General features: G+C 43.5%; 1 protein-coding gene across 4 annotated transcripts in view; it reads left to right on the top strand.

The window, feature by feature from the left end:
• LHPP (phospholysine phosphohistidine inorganic pyrophosphate phosphatase) overlaps window positions 1–22,303 on the top strand; it is a 163,937-nt gene that overhangs the window by 98,236 nt on the left and 43,398 nt on the right. Inside the window, exon 8 of one of the 4 annotated variants that reach the window (XM_077821439.1) lies at window positions 18,588–18,713. The exons of 2 other annotated variants lie outside the window; for them this stretch is intronic. In XM_077821439.1, coding sequence (XP_077677565.1) covers window positions 18,588–18,678 — 91 coding nt within the window. In that variant the 3' untranslated portion in view covers window positions 18,679–18,713. Of the gene's footprint in view, window positions 1–18,587; window positions 18,714–18,934; window positions 19,011–22,303 lie in introns of those variants that run through there. One more of the 4 variants, XM_077821442.1, reaches the window with a different exon arrangement.

The following is a 22,303-nucleotide window of genomic DNA, read 5'->3' as shown; positions in this document are numbered from 1 at the left end:
TTTTGTTTTTTTACAATGTAAATATTTGTAATAAAAAATAAATATAAAGTGAGCACTGTACACTTTGTATTCTGTGTTGCATTGAAATCAATATATTTTAAAATGTAGAAAACATCTAAAATATTTACATAAATGGTATTCTGTTATTGTTTAACGGTGCGATTAATCACGATTAATTTTTTTAATCGCTTGACAGCCTTAATCATAATGAATGGCCAGAAGCTGAAGCATACCCAGTTTACTTAGGCATGACCCTTGACCAAACACTGACATACAAAAGCCACCTGGGCAAGAGAGCAGTGAAGGTCAAGACACACAATAACCTTTTCAGCAAACTGGCAGGTTCTTCATGGGGAGTGGATGCTCCAACCCTAAGGAACTCTGCCCTTGCCATCTCATACTTAAGAGCAGAATACTGTCCGCCAGTATGGAGTCAGTTGGGACACCTCAAATTTGTTGACATGCAACTCAACTCAACAACGCACATCATCAGGAACTCTCCAACTGACTTATCTTTCATGGCTTCCAGTTCTGAGCCACATTGCTCCCCCTTACCTCAGGAGGCTGATTGCAGCTGGCATGCTGCTTGAGAAGGTACGTGCCAACCCAGCTTGCCCTTGTTTAATGATCTTTTTAGCTCACCAGCTACATGTCTTTCATCACAACACCCACTGTGGTCGAGGCTGTCACACCAGGACATGACAGCGAAGTCTCTGTGGCTGGAAGACTGGTGTTTAACATCGGCCACCAATCAGTTCCTTGTCACAGGCCTTACTGCTCGCCCACCTGGCTTCGACCTGCCATGTTGTCAGTGGGCCCTTAACCGATTCCAGACTGGGAAAGCTCTCTGTGCAGCCAACCTGCACCATTGGGATCTTTGAGACAATCCAAGCTGTGGCTGAAATGCAGCTCAGACAATGATACACATTGTCAAGGAGTGCCCGCTAACCCAGTGGTCCCCAAATTGTGGGGTGTGCCCCCCCTAGGAGGACACAGAGGAACATTCAGGGGTGCATAGTGGAGCCCGGACCAGTCCCCACAGAGGGCAGGAAGGGAGTGGCATCCTGCTCTGCTTCACCCCCAGCCCCAGCCCTGCTCCCCCTACAGCCACAGCTCAGCTCCACCACCCGCCCAGCTCCACTCTGGCCACAGCCATAGCTCTGTCCCCAGCTCAGCTCTGGCCCCAGCCACAGCTCCACTCCACTCCCAGACCTGCTCTGCCCTCATTTCCTCTCCACCCCCACGCCAGCTACGCCTCTAGCCCCACCTCCTCCCCCATCCCCAGTTCTGCCCCGAGCTCCGCCATCAGCCCAAGCTCTGCTGCTGAGCCAACTGTGCAGTAGTGGAAGGGAGGCATGGACAGATTCCATTACTGGTGAACGGTGGGGGGCAAAAGGAAAAGTTTGGGCACCACTGCACTAACCAAATTCAGCAGAGGGCTCCGAGAGCTTCCCTGGGCCACCAAGAATGCTATTGCGTGGCTCGGACGCATCCACTGTGCCTTTTGGTGGCAGGATTCCTGGCATTTTATTGGTATAGCCCCAATCCCAGACACAGTTCTAGATGGGAGGTGGTTTCAAGAATGTTTATTTGCACACTAGAATAATATACCTGAGGATTTAGACCAGAGGGGCCAAATCCTGCTGGCTTTGCTCTCTTAAGCAGTCCTATTGAGATAAATGAGGCATCTTATGTGAATAAGAGAAGTAGGGTTTGGCTGTACATGCGCTGAGGAAAAAATAAATGAACCCTTTTTCTTGGTCTGTGCAATTCGCTATTTATAATCATGCAACAAACCCTTATACTGTAGTTTTCAAACAGCAACAGCTGCTTGCAAAAGAAAAAGGCTCTTTATCGTTTGACATGTGACCGGAAGCTTAATCCCAAAGCCACTACAAATCCAATCCAATGGAAGTGCCAAAAGCAGCCCATTCTTTTGCAAAACCAGAGGGATGCTATCATACAGTAGTTCCATTTTAAGGTATCCTGTCTGTTTCAGCCTTTATTCCTGCATATTCTTATGGTAATAGGGTTATAGCATGTAGACATTCTAGCAGTACCAGAAAGGCTCATCTTTATGCCAAGATCCACATTTGGCCTGGAAAAGAGGTTTTCAGGTCACAGTTGTGGTTAGGCTACTATCCCATAATTTCAGAGGACCTAGTCTGGTCCATTGCATTTTATAGGAGTTTGGCCATCGTCTTTAATGAAGGGTGAGGCAGACGGTGAATGTTTTCTGCTTGCTTGCCTTCTTCAGTGAACACAGCATATCACATGTCCCAACAGCGATGATGAGGTTCTGTAGTGCGATATGAAATCAGGAAAGCCATATGCAGTGGGAATGCTGGCAGCATGATGCTTCTTTCTCTCCAAATTCTGGCCAGGTCATTTGCATGTCAGAATTTTCAGATTTACACACGTTTTCTTAATAGTTGTGCCAGTGAAATCGATTTAAGGCTAGCAACCAACTCTTATGTGAGCTATGCATTTCATGATTGCATGCTCAAAATTCATTGAGCATCAGTAATGGTCAGAACTGCAGGGACAGCTAGGGACAAGTCTATATCGTAATTAAATACCAGAGAATAGATTGTCTCTGTGATTCAGCTGCTTGCATGTGTTACAAAATCTCAGAAGATTTGTTGTAATGGGAGAGTGGGAGTGGAATTACTCAATTTGCTTAACCTTAAATAAACTTAAAAAAAAACCACAGTGTTTTGATTTTTTAAAAAAGCACCAAAACATGTTCCTGTTTCGTAAATGAACCACCTGTCATTGTTGCAAAAGATGAGTTTGTATTATGTTTTAGATGAGGTTAGTTGCTTTTACGGTGCATATACCTGGGTAGACTCAGTATATTCCAGTATAAGGAGTATGTTTCTTTTTCTTTCATTTTTTACTATATTTATTTATTTATTGTTCCAGTGGGTTAAAAAAGATTAGCCATGCTCTAGGTTACCCAATTCAGCTAACCACTTTTGTATGTGCTTCAGTTTATCCTTATTCAACAAAGCGCTTCAGCAAATGCTTAACTTTAACAGGTCTTAAACATGTCCCTGAAGTTAAGCATGCGGTTAAGTGCTTTGTTGAAAAACATTGATTTGTTGAATCAGAACCTATGTACTTATACAATACTAAAAGTACAAAAACTTCACTAAGGCCCAGATCCTCAAAGGTATTTTGATACCTAACTCTCATTCATTTCAATAGGAAATAGGTGGCTAGATACCTTTGAGGAGCTGAGCCTAAATAACCATAATACAAAACAAATCCTTCTGCCCATAGTCAAGTCTCAACAGAATCCATCAATAGCACAAAAACCCAATTAGCAATTAAGAACCCCACTTTAAATAATAATGCCCCACAGTTGGACACCACAAAGCTCTCGCCCTACTTCTCCAGGAAAAGCCCAAGGAAACAGATGAGCCTTGCAGCAAGAGAATTATTGAACACACCTCACCACCCGTACTGTGCTTCCCCAGGATGCATATGCTAAAAAGAAGACAGATGTAGCCACAAGGACAGTATATTTTGAATATCTTCTATTACTGCGCTAATAAAAAAACAAATGAGGGGCCTCTTTATCTCAAAACACAATTGCATGAAAATTAGCAGGGCCGGTAAAGTAGCATGTGTGTTATCTTCTTCCTAACACTGCTTTACCTCGCCTCATCTCAACATGTAAATCCTATTGCTAAAGGGATTTACTGCTCGGCCGCTCAGGAACAAAGTCTGTGGATTTTAAAGGAATATATAGCTTACATTTTTCAAGTTAAATCATATCATTTTTATTCAGATTGTTTTACTCCTTCTTGCCCCTCTGATAGGATGTCTGCAGACTTTCCTATTACTGCTTGATGTCAGGTGGTGCTATATATAGGCTTAGACATATCTGAGGCCTCTCTTTGCATATCTGGGAGGACAATTAATCAGACAGAAAGAGAGACGTAGAACACAGTTCCATTATTAAGCAGACACTACCTCTCCCTCTTGATGCTGTGCTTGGCACTGCTTCCTTATTTCTCTATTTTCTCTGAGTGTGAACTCAAGGGCAGGGCTCCAGCTGGGCGGGTATGTAGCACACACATGCTTGAGGATATTTTCTCTGAGTAGCATCTTCATTTGTGGCTGCTTCTGGGAGTGATTCTTTGGTGAAGCCACTGCTAGTAATGTTGAGTGTAAGGTAGAAAGTCCTGGCAGCACTGTCTGGTTTAGAATCTTTGATGTTTGTTTTTTAAATACGGGACAGAGCAGTCAGGACCTTAACCCCTCATTCATCTCCCACCTTCTATTCCTCATTTTTAGTGAATACCAAGTTAGTTTGCCCAACACATCCATATAGCTATAACCATTGTCATTTCCCACACTGACACCTTTCCCCTCCCAGTTCTTTTGCAGACTTTCTGTAATATGGCACCTAACTGTACACATTCATCTAATAGGTGGTATCATCACACCTCACACATTATAGAATCTATGCTGATTGGCACTGTGCTTCTCTGTTGAAGCAGCCAGTTATTCTCATAGCTTTCCTATCTGATGCTTGATTCTGAGATTTTGAATTTCTATCCATTATCATTCCAGAGTCTAACTCCTGATCAACATGCAATCTTTTACAGCATGTAGCCATCTATGTTGCTCCATTTGATTGAGGCATAATCCTCTTTAACCTAGTCCTCATCTCTCCACCAATCTACATAGTCCATTATTTATCTGGGCATGGCTACTCTGTCTGCATCCTTTTGGCTTCAGGTTCCATCCTCTTCAGTACTGATTGGCTATGTCACTTCCTTATTCTGTGAAAATGTGCACGCCTTTTAGCATGTTCTCTCCTCCAGGCTCTTGGCAATCTAATACGAATATGACTGGGCTCAACACTAATCCCTGCAGCTTTCCATTTGTCAACTGTTTCATCTCTGTGCTGAATCAATTTACTATCCCACTGCTTTCTGACCATGTATACTAATCAGTTCATTTTAGACCAAATCCAGTTTGCCCTACTCATCCAAGTGGTTCTATTGACTTAAGTCAGGGAAGCGGGAATTGGTTCTTTACATCCCTTTCAGAATTTCATCATCAGTGCCCTACTCCCCGCATCTGTAAGTACTCCTCTCATTTGGGTAGGCAGAATCCAGCAGCTGGAGCTACTAGGTGAAGAAGGCTAGTTATAAAATGGTGTCAAAAATGACTACGTCTCAAGGGGAATCCACAAATGCTTTACTAAAGACCGCCTCACCCAATATAACAAGATTGTGACTAAATAAACCACAGATGAGTTTATGCTGTGACTAAATAAACCACAGATGAGTTTATGCTGTCATGACACTGTCATACACGGGGTTAACAAAGATGGGCAGTAAGAAGTTGAGAAAGATGGATGGTGGGATTTCATCCCTGGCCGTCTTATTCACATGGTGGTCAGATGAAGAGAGATGACTGGAACAGCTTTTCTGAGAAATAAATGCTAAGAAATGTGTGTAAAACATTTAAAGTATGAACATATGATTGTGATTATGGGCATCATCAGGAACAGGCGCATTAGCAAGATCAGACTTGTTGCAACAAGTCTGTGTGGTATGTTACAAGAAGACAAGGTGAAAGCCAGTTGCATAAATATCTAAACGCTCTAGTCACACATAGAACATAACTTGAATGTCAGCCCTTCTGAAGGGAGTTCTGTAACAGGGGACAAAGGTGTGCTGGGAGTGTGAGTAAGGCCATGAGCATAGTGCATGACAACTCCAGCACTGAAGAGCCAAGATTCAGTACTCAAGCTGTTTTACAATGAGATACTTAAAGCTTCTCTGACGACAGTGGCTAGGGGTGAGGGGAATGGTTTTAAGCACATGGCTTTTCATGACCGAACATGGGAATTAATGAAATGGTTGGCTTTCGTGGATAAATCTGAACTTAACAGCAGTGTTCTGGGGACTGGTTCAAGTGTAGTCCCTGCTACGGCTGTTCGCCCTTCAGTCGCTTGGTCTATTCCAAGAATGGCTGCAGTGTGCCCAGAGTCAAGTATTTTTATGACAGGAAGCCTTCAGTTTAGGCTGGTTATAAGTGCCATCTCATTTGCTAGTTTAGTGGCTTTCATGACACCTCCGAACATAACCACAAGCTCTTCCTGAATTCATGCTTCTTCCTCGCTCACCAAGTGTCTCTTTGAACATTCATTACTACTACCCTAGTTCTCAGAAAGAGCGGTGCTGGTTTGTATGAAGTCCGGAAGGGAGTTGCATCGTCCCTTTGCTAGTACAGTTGTCTTTCCAGGGGAAGCTGCATTATTGAGTTGCTTCCTCAGACTGTGCACTAACAGGCCCTGTACCTTTATACTGAAATATTTTACACATATAAAGTGCATGCTGTTTGACTCTACAAGTGTCTAGCTGTTGTAGGAACTGTCTGAGGTTTCCACCAGCAACACACATGCCTTTCCCCCACTCCACCCTCCCACACACACACACACAGAAGGGAGAGAAAGAGGAAAGGCTTTGCATTGTGCCTTAAAGATGTGCAAACACAGGCACTATCAGATGGTTGGTGGAAATGAATTCCCCAGTTCAGACCCTTCCACTGAGAATGCCTTGCTCCCAGCCCCCAGTTAACTCCAGCAACTGTTAGTCTGGCTTTCAAAAGTTTGGTTAAACTAGGTCACTTCCTTTCAGTGCTGCAAAGACTGTTAGAGCTGGCTGGAATCATGCACCGTGCAGGCAACAGCTGCACATCCTTCTCATTGCTTTGCTAATGCACCTCAATCCTGACCTTCAATACTCCTGCTATTCTAGTCCTATCCCCTTCTGATCAGTGCTTTACTCTTCTGATCAGTATTTTGCTCATCTGATCAGAGCTATACTTAAGTGCTACTTATCTGTCAAAGGCTAAATGCCTTCTCCCTATGGCTAGTGGCAAGAATACATGCTATGCTCTCTATCACTATCTAAATACAGGGCAGGCTAATGAGGCGTTTCCTCCACTATATGGTGTATGGAGGAACCAACTGTTGAGCAGCAATCAGTACTGCTCCTATTTCAATCCTGTGCAAAAATGCATTTTTAATCAGTGCATCAGTTGATTCAGGAACATTAGCCTTCTTCATCCTTTCACTGACCTACTTTATTTTGAGGAAATCAAGGAAGTCAGCACTCCTATATCAAGGTCACAGGCGTATGGCACGAGAGTTACAGTCCAAATCAAATTCCAGCTCCTTTTTAAGAGCACCAGAAAATCTTACCTGGATATACCATTTTAAATAGTATCTTTTCAACTTCAATAGAAAATACTAACTAAATTTTGGAGGCCTTAGAGAAAACATCAATATTTTTTTAACAGTGTGACCCTAAACAGCTCTAAAATGTCCTTCTGATTCCTAATACATAAACGAAGCATTTTTGCTTTAATTAGAACATGGTTGTAATCCATACTTTAGTTAAAATAATTCTACTTATAAACCTAATACAATCAAAAGATCAATCAGTCATTAGTTAATTAAGCCCACTGTAATTAACATTTGCAGAAAACTTTTAATTGCATGCATATCCTTTAGATAGGCCTTCACAGATGATAATGAGAGGGTTAAGGCTACGCTATCTTTATGCCACTTACTCATAAATCAGGTTATTACTATTGCTCCATAAGAGTCACAAGTTCATGATCAGTTGAACTCAGGTTGGTTAAGACACCTTCAAATGCAGCTTATACCAATATGATGTGGTAAAAAAGGTAGTATGCAGCTAAGTGGCTAACATTTACAGCTGTCTGAGAGAGAAGGCTGCAAAGTAATAAAACTAATCATAATAAATATTTTGCACATATAGAACACTTTTTTTATCTGAGGAACTCAAATTGTTTTATAAAGATAAAAGTAATAATAATAATAAAATAAAAATAATTAGCCCTTGTGTCACACTTCTCATCAGTAGATCTCAAAGTGCTTTGCAAAGGAAGTCAGTATCATAATCCCCATTTTACAGATGGGGAAACTGAGGCCCAAAAGGGGATGTGTCTTGCCCTGTGTCACCCAGCAGACTAGTGACAGAGCCAGGATGAGTAGGTAAGATTATCCCTTTTTATTGACAGGAGAACTGGGTTACAGATGGGCTGGCTTTCATAGAGCAAGGTCAGTGGGTTCTGAAGTCCACCTCTACTTTTGCATGCCTACTTACTGCATGGATGTGTGTGAACAGAGGATTTGTTTGCACATATAGCCAACTACAGGAGGTGCCGACCTCGCGATCTCTGTGTACAGATCCCTGATTTGGGCACCTACGTGCAACAAGTAGACATGCAAGTGGGGCCTCCACTTTTCACATACCAGGCCCAGAGAGGGGAAGTGACTTGGCCAAAGTCACACCATAATTTTCCCTTTCCCCTGCCGGTCATAAAGCCCTTTAGCTACATGGATGATCAGCAACTCCTCTGTGACTAGGTGAATATGATTATCTCCCTTGCACATGTGGAGATACTGAATCCCAGAGGGATTAATGTGGTGTTTTACCTTCTCTATCCCTCCCACCTTTACAGTGCTGAACACTTGCTACATAGTTGGTTAGACTGAAGTATTTTCCTGGATGGGACTGCAGGATCCTCTTTAGAATCTCACCTAGAAGCATAGCAGCTTTGCTGCATTTGGCCTGGGGAGATATGCATGCTGGTTCCAAGATGGATGATAGAGGTCTAGGGCCAGGCTTAAACCCATTGGTATCTTCAGCTGTGCGCTCCCCATTTTCTGCTTACATCCCTCTCTGGTGCCTCTTCCTCAGTTGTGCCCTGCAGGCCGTGTGAGCTCCCCACTTTCTGCTTACATCCCTCTCTGGTGCCTCTTCCTCAGTTGTGCCCTGTGAGTTCTTCATCCCCGTATCTTCTCCACAGCTAAAAGGAGCTGCCAATGTTTCCCTGAAATCCCCTTTCCCATTCCCCACTCCTCCTTGGTGTCGAAGCATAACCCACATTAGGAGAGCTTAGGCCTTTGTCCCCCCTTTAGTGGTTGGTCCAAATAACAGATGGATGAGTCTGCTACAGCTGCCAGCTAGGGGACTTAGTCCTTTAGCTCAAACAGTGGAAGTTCATGAGTGTCTTGGGTTTAAACTGCATCAACAGACCAAGTGGGGTTGATTACACTGTCATTTGCAAATAGGCAACCCCTGGCAACCCAGTCATCCGCAGCTTGCTTGTTGTTCCAGCTGTTGGGAACCAGGCTGGAGTGGCCAATGGTGGGAAAAAAAAATACAAGGAGCATAATTTGTTACTGTGATTGCACTTACAGTCACAAAAACTGTGAAAAAGTTATCGGAACATGCAGTTACCATGATCGTTGATAGCATGATATGTGCACTAGTGTATGCATAGTTCTAAAAATCCACCCTTAAATGTTATGCGTAATGTCTTCCATCGCGTCAGTGGCAGACTGGATATAGTACTGTAGTACTGGTTGTTTTGTTGCAGTAGACTTTCCTTTTTAGCATTACAATAGAAGCCCTAAATGATTTTTCAAAATTGTGTTTGTCTACAAATAACAATTACTAGGTCTTTATATGTGGTAACTGAGTAAAGATGCTTTCCCATCCCGATGAAAAATCTGCACCCTTCCCTAAAGGGTCAGAATTCTATTACTTTTTCCATATGTGGCCTGCATAATTCACTGTAATTTCATTATCTTTGTGCACTCAGAGGTAAGCCACATGGCTCATCTGTAAGTGGAGAAGATAAGAGGCTCTACCAGCATGAATTTTTCCTAATAAGATTACACTATGATAATAGGCTACTAGAATAATTTAGCTGTTAATGATTTTGTTCTCTCTTGCTTTCAAATGATCAAGGACAACATGCATTATAGGTGCAGAGGCATTTTTTAATCATGCAGTAGTAAGTGTATTTTTTATATCATGACCTTAATTATTCAAAGGGGTAATACTTGCTCAGTGTAACCATCAGCTAACTCAGGCTTGCAGGACATGGGCTGCAGGGCTGTTTAACTGCAGTGTAGACTTCTGGCCTAGAGGACCCTCCCACCTCACAGTGTCCTAGAGCCCAGGCACCAGACGTATAGGCTCTTGGAGCTGCAGTGGCAACTTGGTTGTGGAGGAGGAGGGTTCCAACCCACTTCACACCCACGTGGAGGTCCCAAGACCACAGCCTATGGAGTTGGGCTGCAGGTTGAGACCAGGATTTGGTTTTTAAAGGTCAATCCAAGTCATTAGAATAGGGTTAAGTGCTTGCATGTACCCTCAGGAGCAGGATATTTCTAGCCTGTGGTTTCGAGGCCTTCTCTCCCTCTGGCATTAATTGCCGTAAAGGAGCGCTTTGGCTTAATAAGCACATTCATCAGCTGCTCTTCTGGAATCCATTCAAGACTGAACTTTTATATAGGAACTGGCTTTTTATTCAGAATTTACAAGGTTTTATTCTTACAGCTAAATGAGATCCCAGAGGTCTTAAAAACCCAAATTAGATCCAACCTGAAAACAACTCTGGCTGCACACTCTCACATACTTTTTCAACAAATTAGGGGTCCTCTGCTAAATGTGATTTCAGAGGAAGCTTGGAAGGAATGCCCAGTTCTGTCTGTCTTCTTGGTCTTTCTTTGGGGTAGTTCCTGGTGCCTTTGCACTGGAAGGAACCATTACAATGAAAAAGGATTTAGCTTCACTTTTATGAATGGCCTAAACTATGATGAAGTGTGTTTTGTGTGGCCAGATTCTGATCCCCTTGTGTATGGTGAGTAGCGCTTTCCTCTACAGGTAGTCTCTGTGAAGTGAATAAGGTATCATTCAGGGTGAGTAAAGGGGTCAGAATCTCGCCTTTCACTACAGTTCTTCCACTGTAACTATTAATTTGCACAGGGTACTGCAAGAATCCTTCACTTCTGGGACAGGAAGCTTGATTCCAGTATGATCCAAATGGTAATACTGCAGTGCGCACACACACATATCCACACACTGTATTGTGTTATATTATATGGCTGACTGCTGCATGCTCCCCAGAGGTGGGTGCATTCCAGTAGTGCTGTATGTGTGTATATATTTAAATATTCAGTATAGATGAAATAACGTGTGTGGTAAAATACGTGTACTGAATGTGTTTCTCTGTGTGTGTCGGAATGCTAAAATACTTCCTTGAAATCACGGGGAGTGTAGGATGCTAATGGGATGCAGGATTTGTCTCATTAGCAGTAAAATACTGCCTGAGGATTAAAACCTATTTTGAGATTGTGCTGCTTCTGGCAATATCGCAGGAAGTGTTGTACCCCTCAGGCATTATTTTACTGGTATTGCCTTACCAGCCCACTGAGACCTACGTAAACACCAACCCTGAAGTCAGGGTGGGGGAGAACCTGTTTCGGAGTTATCAGCCCCTCTCTCCGCTCCGCAAACAAAGCAGATGTTTCCAGACCAAAAAATCTATTGGAGAATTCAAATGTGGCTCAGCAGATTTTCCCCATAAAATTTAACTTTGGGCTTTGAACAAACACAACAATTTCCATCCCAGAGGAGAAACTTCTGAGAAAACAATGCGTGCCTCAGGCTAGGGGCTGAGCAGAGGCTGCCTGCCTCAGCCTGAACTCCATAGTAATCATTCTAGTGATCACCTCTTTGAGTCTTCTCTGAGCCACTCCCTGGAAAGCAAACATTTTAATTGAAGCCAGATTACTAGTCTTGGGCTTTTAAAATAGAACTGTTGCTAAAATGTCCGCTAGCCAATATCAAGGTTAATTTATGTAAAGATAGAAGAAACGTTTTTATATGGTAGCCAGATGTTATTGGAAAAGACAAAAATTATTAGGCCTTCCCTTAATCCTGATTAAACTGGCAGTTGGACGATATTGATCAGTGTATTCTCAGCAAGCTATCTATCTCTAATTCACTCAGTAAACAAGTTCTGTACTCCAGGGTTACATTAAACCCTTGAACACCTGGGAATAGTCGAGGCTCAGTCCCATGGATTATACACCTGCGTTAAATACTGCTGTATCATAAAGGATCTGCCATAAGTGGCACCACCCTAGTCTGCCAGTTTTCCAGTCTACAAAAGATAGGTAATACAGAGAAGGAAGCATGATCCAGGCAGGAGCCTGGGTTCAATTCCCTGCTCTGTGGCAGACTCCCTGTGACCTTGGGTAATTCACTTAGCCTCTTTGTGCCTCAGTTCCCCCTCTGTAAAAGAGGGGAATAGCACTGCTCTTTCTCACAGGGATGCTGTGTGGATAAATACCTTCAAGACTGTGAGGTGCTCAGTTCTATGGTGATAGGGGCCATATAAGTACAATAGATAGCTATTGTCTGCAGTGCGAGTAACTAAATTAATGAGATGGTGCTAAGTCTTATTTAGCACGCTTTTTGGTACTTTAAAGTAAGTGCATTTCCAGTTTCTAGGCAGAACATAGAGTATTGGAATCTCTTTCTGCCCAAGTAGGTCAGTGATCCTAGGAAATTACCACACTTCCAGCTGCATAAGCAGCTAATAAAAGTTAGATTTGAAACAGATCAGGCTGCTTTTCATATAATACTAGTAATAAAGGCTACATTTAGAAAGCCATCCTGTGTACAGTAGTTTAGGTATGACTGATGTTAAAGCTTATTCAAAGCACTGCAGCTAAACTAAGAGCAATTTTTTAGTTGCAAATGTCACATGTTCAGGGCTTTGCCTCATAAATTTAAAAAGAAATCACTGGAGAGTAAATGCAAACTTTTAAATATATCTCTGTATTTAGTACTTGTAAATCATAGAAGACACAAAACTTGCTCCAATACTCTCTACAGCAGGGGTAGGCAACCTATGGCACGCGTGCCGAAGGCGGCACGCAAGCTGATTTTCAGTGGCACTCACGCTGCCCGGGTCCTGTCCACCAGTCCCGGGGGCTCCGCTGCTGGCCTGGGGTAACCGGCCGCCGGCCCATTGCCAGCTGGGGTTCTGTCCGTCAGCCCCGCTCAACCCGCTGCCAGCCCCGGGTCGGTTCTGTCCGCCAGCCCCACTCAGCCTGCTGCCGGCCCTGGGTCCCGGCCACCAGTCCGGGGGGCTCTGCTGCTGGCCTAGGGTCCTGGCTGCCGACCCGGGGCTCTGCAGCCACCCCCAGCTGTGGCCCAATGACCCCAGCCTGGGGCAGTGAGGGATGCAGACAGGGGCAAGAGGGGGCACAGCTCAGCACCCCCACCTTAAAAATTGTTCCAGCGCCACTGTACTGGGATATTTTTAAGTCCTGATTTGCTGCTTACATCACTATCACACCACGTGGAACAGGGCATGGCATTTGACATTGAGATTAGAATGTACATGCAAGAACTGGAATCAGAATTTTCTGACAGATTTCAAAATTTCCAGTGATTTGGCCCAATGCTTTCTTTTCTAATTAAACCTGAAAAGTTCAACAAAAGCGACTTGGATTTGTCTGTATTTCAGTGGATGGGTGCTGAAGATTTTGAAATGCAGCTCGTTCAGTTAAAAAGCTCAGAATTGTGGGCATCAAAGTTTGGAGATCTGCAGAGTGCACTTGAAGCAACTGACAGAGATCATGGGGCCTCTGTTCTGACCTGCTGGACGTCCCTGCCAGTGAAATTTAACTGTTTGAAGAAAATTGCATTTGCAGTGCTTTCAGCATTTGGATCCACGTACCTGTGTGAACAGATATTTTCACACATGAAATCTGTCCTCTGTCCCTCTCGGAGCCGGTTAACAACTGATCACTCAGAAGCTTGTGTGCAGCTTAAAGTATACAAATATGTGCCAGACATTGGAAAACTCAGCAAAGAAAAGCAAGGGCAAGGATCACACTAAACTGATAAGATCTGCATTTTAATTTAATTTTAAATGAAACTTCTTAAACATTTTAAAAACCTTATTTACTTTACGTACAATAGTTTAGTTATATATTGTAGACTTATAGAAAGAGACCTTCTAAAAACATTAAAATGTATTACTGGCATGCAAAACCTTAAATTAGAGTGAATAAACGAAGACTCGGCACACCACTTCTGAAAGGTTGCTGACCCCTGTTCTATATGATCCCACTTATGTAGGGCAGGAGAACTGCCAGGGGAATGGCTAGAGAGACAAGGTGGGTGAAGTAATATCTTTCATTGGGGATATTGGCTGTTTACTGGGGAACGGCTGTTCTCTCAGAACTGGCAGTGAGGTAGGTCTAGTTGAGGGTTGAAGTAGAACACTCTGCCTTAGGCCTGGTCCACACCTAAAAATTAGGTTAATCTAGCTATTGCTCAGGCCTGTGAAACATTTCATGCCCTGTGCAACATAGGTAGGTCAGCCTAACCCTCATTGTAGGCGCAGCCAGATCGACTGAAGAATTCTTCCGTCAACCTTGCGACCACCACTCAAGGGGGTGGGTTTACTATGGCAAAGGAAAAACACCTTCCGTCGTTGTCGTGTCGACACTACAGTGTCACAGAATTCTTCTGTTGACCTAGCTGTGTCTACAGTTGGGGTTAGGTCAAACTAAGTTTAAGTATAGACCAGGCCTCAGAGTCATGATCAACTTCTGCCTGAGCAGACTGTCTCTGTCTAGCCTAAGGTCTCAAACAGATTGCCCCCCCATCCCCCCAAAAAGTCTGCAGGACTCCCTGAGCAAAGCTCCCAGACTTTTTCTGCACATTACATGACACGCTGTCACGTATTGCACTGTATAATCCTGAACATTAATAAGAAAACTAATTTATAGTTAGCTTTTGTTTGAGAGAAATCTAGAGCCACATCCAAAGCCTACTGAAGTCAAAGGAAAGCCTCCCATTGATTTCAATGGGCTTTGGATTAGGCCCCAGTTTTGCTGATGTTTAAGAATCCTGCCTGCCTGCATTACTGCTGGTGGTTTTCACACATTTTTCCCCTTGATGTGTACATTCTCTGGACAGATGGCTGGTGTGAAACATCCTAATGTGCCAGGCCCACCTGTTTTATCATGTTCTATCACTTAAAGTAATAAACTATAAAGCAATTTCCAGGCAGCAGAAAGGAGGAGGTGGCTCAGCTCTCCTGACGTCCCAGCTCAAGTGTTTTATTATCCTCACCGAACACATGTTCCATATTAGACACCATGCATTCTTAATGCAAACACTGCCAGGGTGTTTCCAAACAAAACAAATTGCTCTGCACTAGTCTTGCCTTAAATATTGATAAGGCCCTTGCATTTGGTGAAACCCGAGTTGTTGTTGTTGGGTTTTGTTTGTTTTTGTCTTCCCTGCCCAGGTTAGCATTGAGCAGGACTAAAAAATACTTGCTACTTTCTTCAGCCTTTGAAGAAGTAAGTAGTACAACTAAGAGTTGACCTGCATCAACTCAACTAAGCAGGGGAACAGCACTCTGGAAGGAGCCCTGTGTGTTGTGTAGCTTCTGATTTATGAGCCAAGTTGTTTGTAAGCAATATATCATTTGCTTTTCAAACCAGTCTTCAAAGGGTTGTGGGTTTTTTTGTTTGTTTGCTTGGAAAGGGTATTATTTTTACATTGCTGGACTTCCTGCCAGGATGATTACTTTGGCATTTTAGCCTTTTCACAGAGCAGTAAAGAGGGGGCTGGGTGACTCAAGGGACTGGTAATAGAATAATTTTAATAGTAGTAATAACCTTTGGTGCTTCTAGTGTCTCTCATGCAAGGATCTCAAACAGCTTTACAAGCAGAAGAGTGAAATTCACCCCTCTACAGAAGACCTATGCACCTCTGAAGTCCCATTTAAGCCCTCAAAATAGGCAGTAAGTGGTGTTTAGCACTTGTGACATCCCTCTGCTGGAGTACATTTCACCCATTAATGAAGGAACTCTCATGACATCTGCATGAAGTAGTGTCAGCTCTGGATCTCATTCTTCCTTCTTCTTATGGCTAACTGGCTTTCCTGATGCCCTGATTAGATCTGAGCACGCGTGTATCGTATGTGTCATGTCAACCAGGACAGTTTAACACTCCTGCATTTGTATTTGTTTGCACCCACGCACACCCACTTGTAGGCTGACTCGTACTAGTTTTTAGTAGAACGCAGGTTGCTCCATGTCCTGCACATCCCAGCATCTCACAGTTCACACAACTAACTTTCTCACGTGCATTCACATATGTGTTCATCACCCTCATGCTGACTCATGCAAACAGTTAACACTAACGTGATTCATGACAGCACCCTCATTTAGTCCCTGCTGAGTGCAGCCAGAACTGGGGGGCACTGCAGAGGGGGTTGCCCCCAGTGAATGCTCCAGGAGAGGTACTGCTTCCTGTTCTGCAGTCTGTCTCTCACAAGAGGTCTGAAGGCTCCCCTCCTGGGGAACTTTCACTACTGTAGTGACTTATGACATATCTAGTCCTATATTTGGCAGAAGTTCTTCTAGGGAAGTACAACTCCTGTAGTTCCAGTGCATTAAGCAATTTGTTACATTTCTAGAGCAAGTATCCTTTCTCCTCCCTGTCACTGAGACAGCATATTTCCTCCAGGTAATATTGTAATATCTAGCTCCCGTATAATGTTTTTCAGTAGAAAGGAGGTCAGTATCCCCATTTTACAGATGGGAAAATTGTGGCACAGGGAAGCGAAGTGACTTGCCCAAGATCACCCGGCAGGCCAGTGGCAAACCCAGATCTCTTGAGTCTCAATCCAGTGCCTACCTACTAGGCTGCACTGCCTGCCCTCTCACTGCTTACCTCTTTCGAGTGTCTTGGGTATCACCAGATATTGTGATCCACATGGGGCAGATAGAGCGCAACCTTTTGGTGCATGCTGCAGTTCACACCTCTGTAGTCCTCACTGCAGCATGGTCAGTGCTGCTACTCTCAGCAACAGACAACGCTGCTTTTTAGTTCTAAGTCACTAGTTCAAATCCATGCTCATTCAGGCCCCGATCCTGCAAGCTGCTGAACATCTGCAGGGTGCTGAGCTCTGGGTGCTCACTAGCTGGCAGGGCCAGGCCCCAACTCGGTAGTGACCAAACACACTTACTCTCTGTTGATCATTGAGTTTGGTGGAGTCAGACCATTTCCTGTGGATATGTGCCCCAGTCACAGAAACCACCGCTCTGCTGGCAAGGTTAAGATGCTAATACTGCCATTCCCCATGCTATATGATGCGTCTTCCGCAGACAATATTCAAGATACTTTAAATGGAGCTTTCTTAATGTTAGCTTTTAGTTGAAGGGTTAATCTATTTTATTTGCAAGCCACTTCATTTTCAACAATGCTATTTATTGACCACAGTGTTTTCCCACTTAGCCATATTCTGTCAAGTGGAATAAAAATGACCTTACTGGGTTTGTTATGACAGCGAGCCAGAACATATACTTCCACTTTAATGGTATATTGTCACTCATCGTCACCCTTAAAGTGTGCTGCCTTGCTGATTAACAAGATTTTAGGTGTTAATCCAAGTCAGATCTTGGCACCTCCTGCCATCTCCTTTGTGCTGATCTGGTGGCCTGAATATTCCTCTTGCTCTGTGCCCCCTGTCCCTGGCTTCCCCAGCATGGAGGGTGTTCCAGGAGAAGGGGCTATGTAGCCAGAACATCTCTGCACTCTGGCGATGCAGAACAACTCCTAGTAGGACCCAACTGCTCCAACTGCTCAGGCACACTTGAAAGAAAGAGAAGACTCCTGTGCTCTCGGTCACTAGGAGCTCTGCTTGTGAGGCATTAGTTATCTGCGAGGCTGGCATTCTGCTCATACTTGACTAGGCTGAAGATCTCCCACATCCCTGTACCTTCTCCATCCTTTGGGCTGCAGCTAGTGTTACCATACAGTTAGCACCTCCTCATTCAGTTAAACTGAATCCCTGTTGCAAGCCACATATGGAGAACACTCGAGTGCAAATAACTCTTCTACTCAAAAGCAAGAAGAACAGAAAACTCACCTGGCTTCACACTGGCAGATTCCTTTAGGGATGACTTCTTCTTTCTCCAGCTATGAGATGAGCCTTTCTTATAGGAGCACCATCTTGTTCTTACCCACTTCAGTATAGCAAACCTACCCTCTCTTCCATGGGTGCTGAGGGATATCTGGCTAAAGAACCCACAAAGAGAGGAGGAATGGGTTTGAAATAGTGAGCATCACTTGCCTGGAGAGTTCTTCAAGGCCTCATGATCTTACATAATCCAGGGCTGGGCAGAGATGGAAGGGGGTCAGAAAATCATCTGTTGCACAGAACCTCTGGTCCTGCTACCCCACTCCAGCTTCACCAGGGAGGGGAGGGGACGGTCATAAAAACTATTTGAGCCACCAGACTAGAGCAGCCTCCATGAAGCAGCCCCATCCCACTGTACAGCCAGTGGGGAATAGTCTTCATCCCCGGTGCACAGCCAACATACTCGAGCAGACCACTAGATTTATGTTTCTAAGCATGCAGTTCACAACAACCAGACATTACAAGGCACTGAATCAGGAGGGTCTATTTCATGTTAAACTGAGTTTCGGTATCCTCCAAGTTCACTGTAAGCAGGCTCTCTTGCATTTGTTTTCCATATTTGGTGCGTCATTTAGACAGACCAATGAATAGGCAGATTGGCGGGTATTATTAAATGCTGCAGCCTGATCTGTGTGAGATTATTTTTCTCTGGCTCTTTTGATTCCTAAGAGCATGTGCCAGAGGCCCCTCATTGTTCAGTTATTTATTTACAGCATCTTCTCAACTCTGATGGAGAATCTGTTTCTACATCTCATGGAACTGGAGACCTGGAATGTTTCTTGCACCGATTGGTGGGTTCGTTGATAGTGAAAGAGACCTAACACTACTGAGGGTAGAAGGTGAATTATGGCAAATGATTCTGTTAGATAATAAATAGGCAGCTACATCTGTTTCATAAGTCAGTGCATTATTTCTGTTTGCTGTACTCTTTTGTAACATAATTGACACTACTGATCTCCATTTTGCCTTGGGCAACACATGTTTCATAGCAATTAACAGAAAGCAGCCTTGTCTTTGTTGTATATATTGTGCATGCTTTACCCCCTTTCTCTTCCTCTAGACTCTGTGTGACTGATGTAAGGACAGAGAATGTTCAGCAGAAAGGACTATTCGAAATGTAGCCCAGATGATGATGGTGAATAATTTATTTTAACTGAAAGCTTGAACATTAGCTGAAGTTAAGACACAGTTTTAACTCTTTACAAGGTAGTCATTTGTGGTGATTCATTTATTAAGACAACTAAAGCAGTGGTCTGTCTGAGCAGCCAGCAGATATCCATTAGCAGCAAAACTGACCATCTACAGAATAATAATCCTAACACTTCATAGCAATATTCTGAATTACTATTGAGCTATGATAATGATGTCCAAGTGGGACAAAGGTAAATTTTGATCTAAAATGAGCAACATAGTTAGATAAAAATATTTAGCACTTATGTAGCAATTTTCATTCATAAATCCCTAAGTGCTTTACAAAGTCAAGTAGTGTCTCATTTGACACTCTGTGAAACTGAGTTATAGAATAGCTGATTTGTACCCAGTCACAGTCAGTCAGTAGTAGAGCCAGGGGTAAAAAACAGATCTTCTGACTCTAAGTCTAGTACTCTATCCACTGGGCTGCCCTGTCTGTGTCAATACAGCGGTTAGATGCCAATCGTAGGCCGATCATGTCAGGGACAGTTTGATGACCGTTCTGACTTCCCCTTTCCATACACCTTTTAAATTAAACTTTTTGTGACAGAAGAGGATAAGATACACTCATATGCAAACAAACAAATCTGCATTGAATCTGGCGGTAGTGCAGGAAAGAGTAAGCTTTCAGGTATAGCCCAGAGTCTAAGGCTTTGTCAGTTTTATTCTTGGCAGCAGTGTTAAAAATGTCAAGACCATTTTTGTGATGATTATCTAAGACCCCTTTTCCTTCCTGCTTTGTTTATATAAGAAACATATACACACAGGACTAAATTCTGCTTTCAGCTGCAATGGTTAAGTTCTCACAGAAGTCAAAGGGAATTCCTCCCAAGTAGCAGAAATCAGAATTTGGCCCATATACTGTGTACTGTAGACAAATATGCTAATTTCATTGTTGTATCCATACCGCACGGTCCCTGAATTATTATTGCTCTTTCCTTTTATTGCAGTGGTTCTTACAGGCCCCAACCAAAATTGTTAGGCACTGTATGTGAAGAACTTAAAATCTAAATAGATAAACAAACAAAGTGTGAGAGAAAAGAATCATCTGTTGTCCCTGTTTTACAGATGGGGACCTGACACTGTTGAAGTCAGTGCTAAAACTCCCAGTGTCTTCAATAGGACAAGGAGTTCATCCAGAGAGATTAAGTAACTTGCCCAAAGTCACACAGGAAATCTGTGGCAGAGGCAGCCCTTTGTTTCCCTGGATTGGTCTCTGTGTATCTGTCAAAACCTGAGGATCCCACCAATTCTACCTGCTTCATACCATTATTCTCAAGGCCAAATGTCACAGCAACACTCTTCTTGTCTTCTGACTGGATGAGTCTCCACTGGACCTCACCATAGCTAGCTTCTCAAGCTACTAGAGTAGCTTCTGTTCAAAGTTGTGAGGTGCTACCTTCCCCACAGGACTGAGCATGTTCTTGCGTCAGTGCTCCCTGCCCACAATGGCCTGGGGAGATATAGCAAACTTTTTTAAAAAAAGCAAACTGTTAACCGGATGGAGTGTCCCCTAGTGGTTTCCAATGCCAGTCTCCTTGTCCAGCCAGTCCCAGTCTCTTCCCCTGCCCCAACTCCATGAGCAGTTGCAGTATTTCCCCCACAGCTGGCTCCTGCTCACTCCCACGAACCCACCTTCATTTCCCTCAGTGGCTTCCAGTCCCTGTCTTCTTGCCTATCAGTCCCAGCCTTCCTTCCCCACCCCTGCTTTCCAGTCTCGGTCTCCTTGACCAGTCAGTCACCGCCATTCCTCCCAACCAGCTTCCAGTCCCAGGCTCTTTGACCAGTCAGCTCCCAGTGTCCTGCTACTCCCAGTCAAGTTTCTCTACCCCCACACTCCAATCCCAGTTTCACTAGGCTTTTTCTCCCAATCTTCTCCTTTCCCTCCCTCCTGATCTGTCTCTTGTCCCCTCTGCTTTCAAATCAGATGTCTTGTTCTTGTATGCTGCCTGGGTGTTTGCCTGGGGGGCAGGTCATTGAGAGCACAGGAGAGACAGGCTCAGTTTCTGTGCCCAGCCCCAGCCTGGCCCACAATAGCCAGTACAGGGAAAGTCCAGCTTCCCCCTTTTAGCCCTGGACTGGAGCCTAGTGCATGTTCAGTCTGGTCAGCACTAGGATCTGTGAGGGGATGGAGCCTCAATTATGACAGAATCTTGGGAGATTTTAGCTGCTAAACTGTAAGTCTCTTCTGAGCATGTGCAAACTGAGATTTTTTTCAATGGCTTATAATTTGGCTAAATTTGGATGGATTTTTACAGGAACAGCAAAAGATACATTCCTAAAATAAAGAAACATCCAGGCCAAATTTCATGTTCCTCCTCCAGAGCCTGGGGTCACTAGCATTTCTTAAAGAAAAGGTTATCAGGATTTTTTAACATGGGCAACACAACATATTTTTTCCTAGCCTTGTTCTTGGAAACAGCTAAACCAAAAAATCAGCCTCATTCAGACGCCCGGCATGGAAAATTTCTGCATGGTTGCATCTAAAGATCTGCATGGTTATATGCATGGTTGGATATGGTTATATGCATGGTTGCATCTGAAGAAGTGGGGGGTTTTACCCCCGAAAGCTTATGCCCAAATAAATCTGTTCGTCTGTAAGGTGCCACTGGACTCCTCTTTGTTTTTGCATGGTTATATTTTGGCAAAGTTGTAAGCAATTGTAAATATGACCCTATAATGGAAAGCATCTGGCAACCTTAACAGTAGACAGCCACACCTAGGAAAATCTGTTGTTTTGCAAGAAACCAGAGGCATCGAAAAGAAAACGAGAGTTTTGTCTTGGGAGATTAAAATAGTCATCGATTTGTGCCAAAAAAGAGCTCAGATGATCCACAAGCCATGGAATCAGCTGAAGTCAGATAGCTTGAGGGAAACCATGATGCTAATGATCGCAGCGATATTAATACTTCTCTACATAAATAAATAGCAAGAAACTACAGTAAAAGTTAATTATAGAGATGGGAACCAGCAGGAAAGACAAGCTAGAGTCATTGGGTTAAATCTAGCCGTGGTATAACTCCATTGACTACAAAGGCAATAAACCAGGAATAAATTTGTTCTATTGAGATGAATTGTCTTCCTCGTTTATATATCGTTTAAAGGGGAAAGATCTTAATGTGAAATCTGTTCATATAGAAAGAAACAGCCATCCATAATTAACATATATGCTCTCTCTGTGTGTGCACGTAATCATGACAGTGTTTTCAGGATCTTATTTACAACAGCCCAATATCTG

The sequence above is a fragment of the Eretmochelys imbricata genome, chromosome 7 (assembly GCF_965152235.1).
Source record: "Eretmochelys imbricata isolate rEreImb1 chromosome 7, rEreImb1.hap1, whole genome shotgun sequence".
In the NCBI taxonomy this organism is placed as follows: Eukaryota; Metazoa; Chordata; order Testudines; family Cheloniidae; genus Eretmochelys; species Eretmochelys imbricata.
The sequence above is the reverse complement of the archived record's forward strand: the minus strand, read 5'-3'. Positions and strand labels throughout refer to the sequence as shown.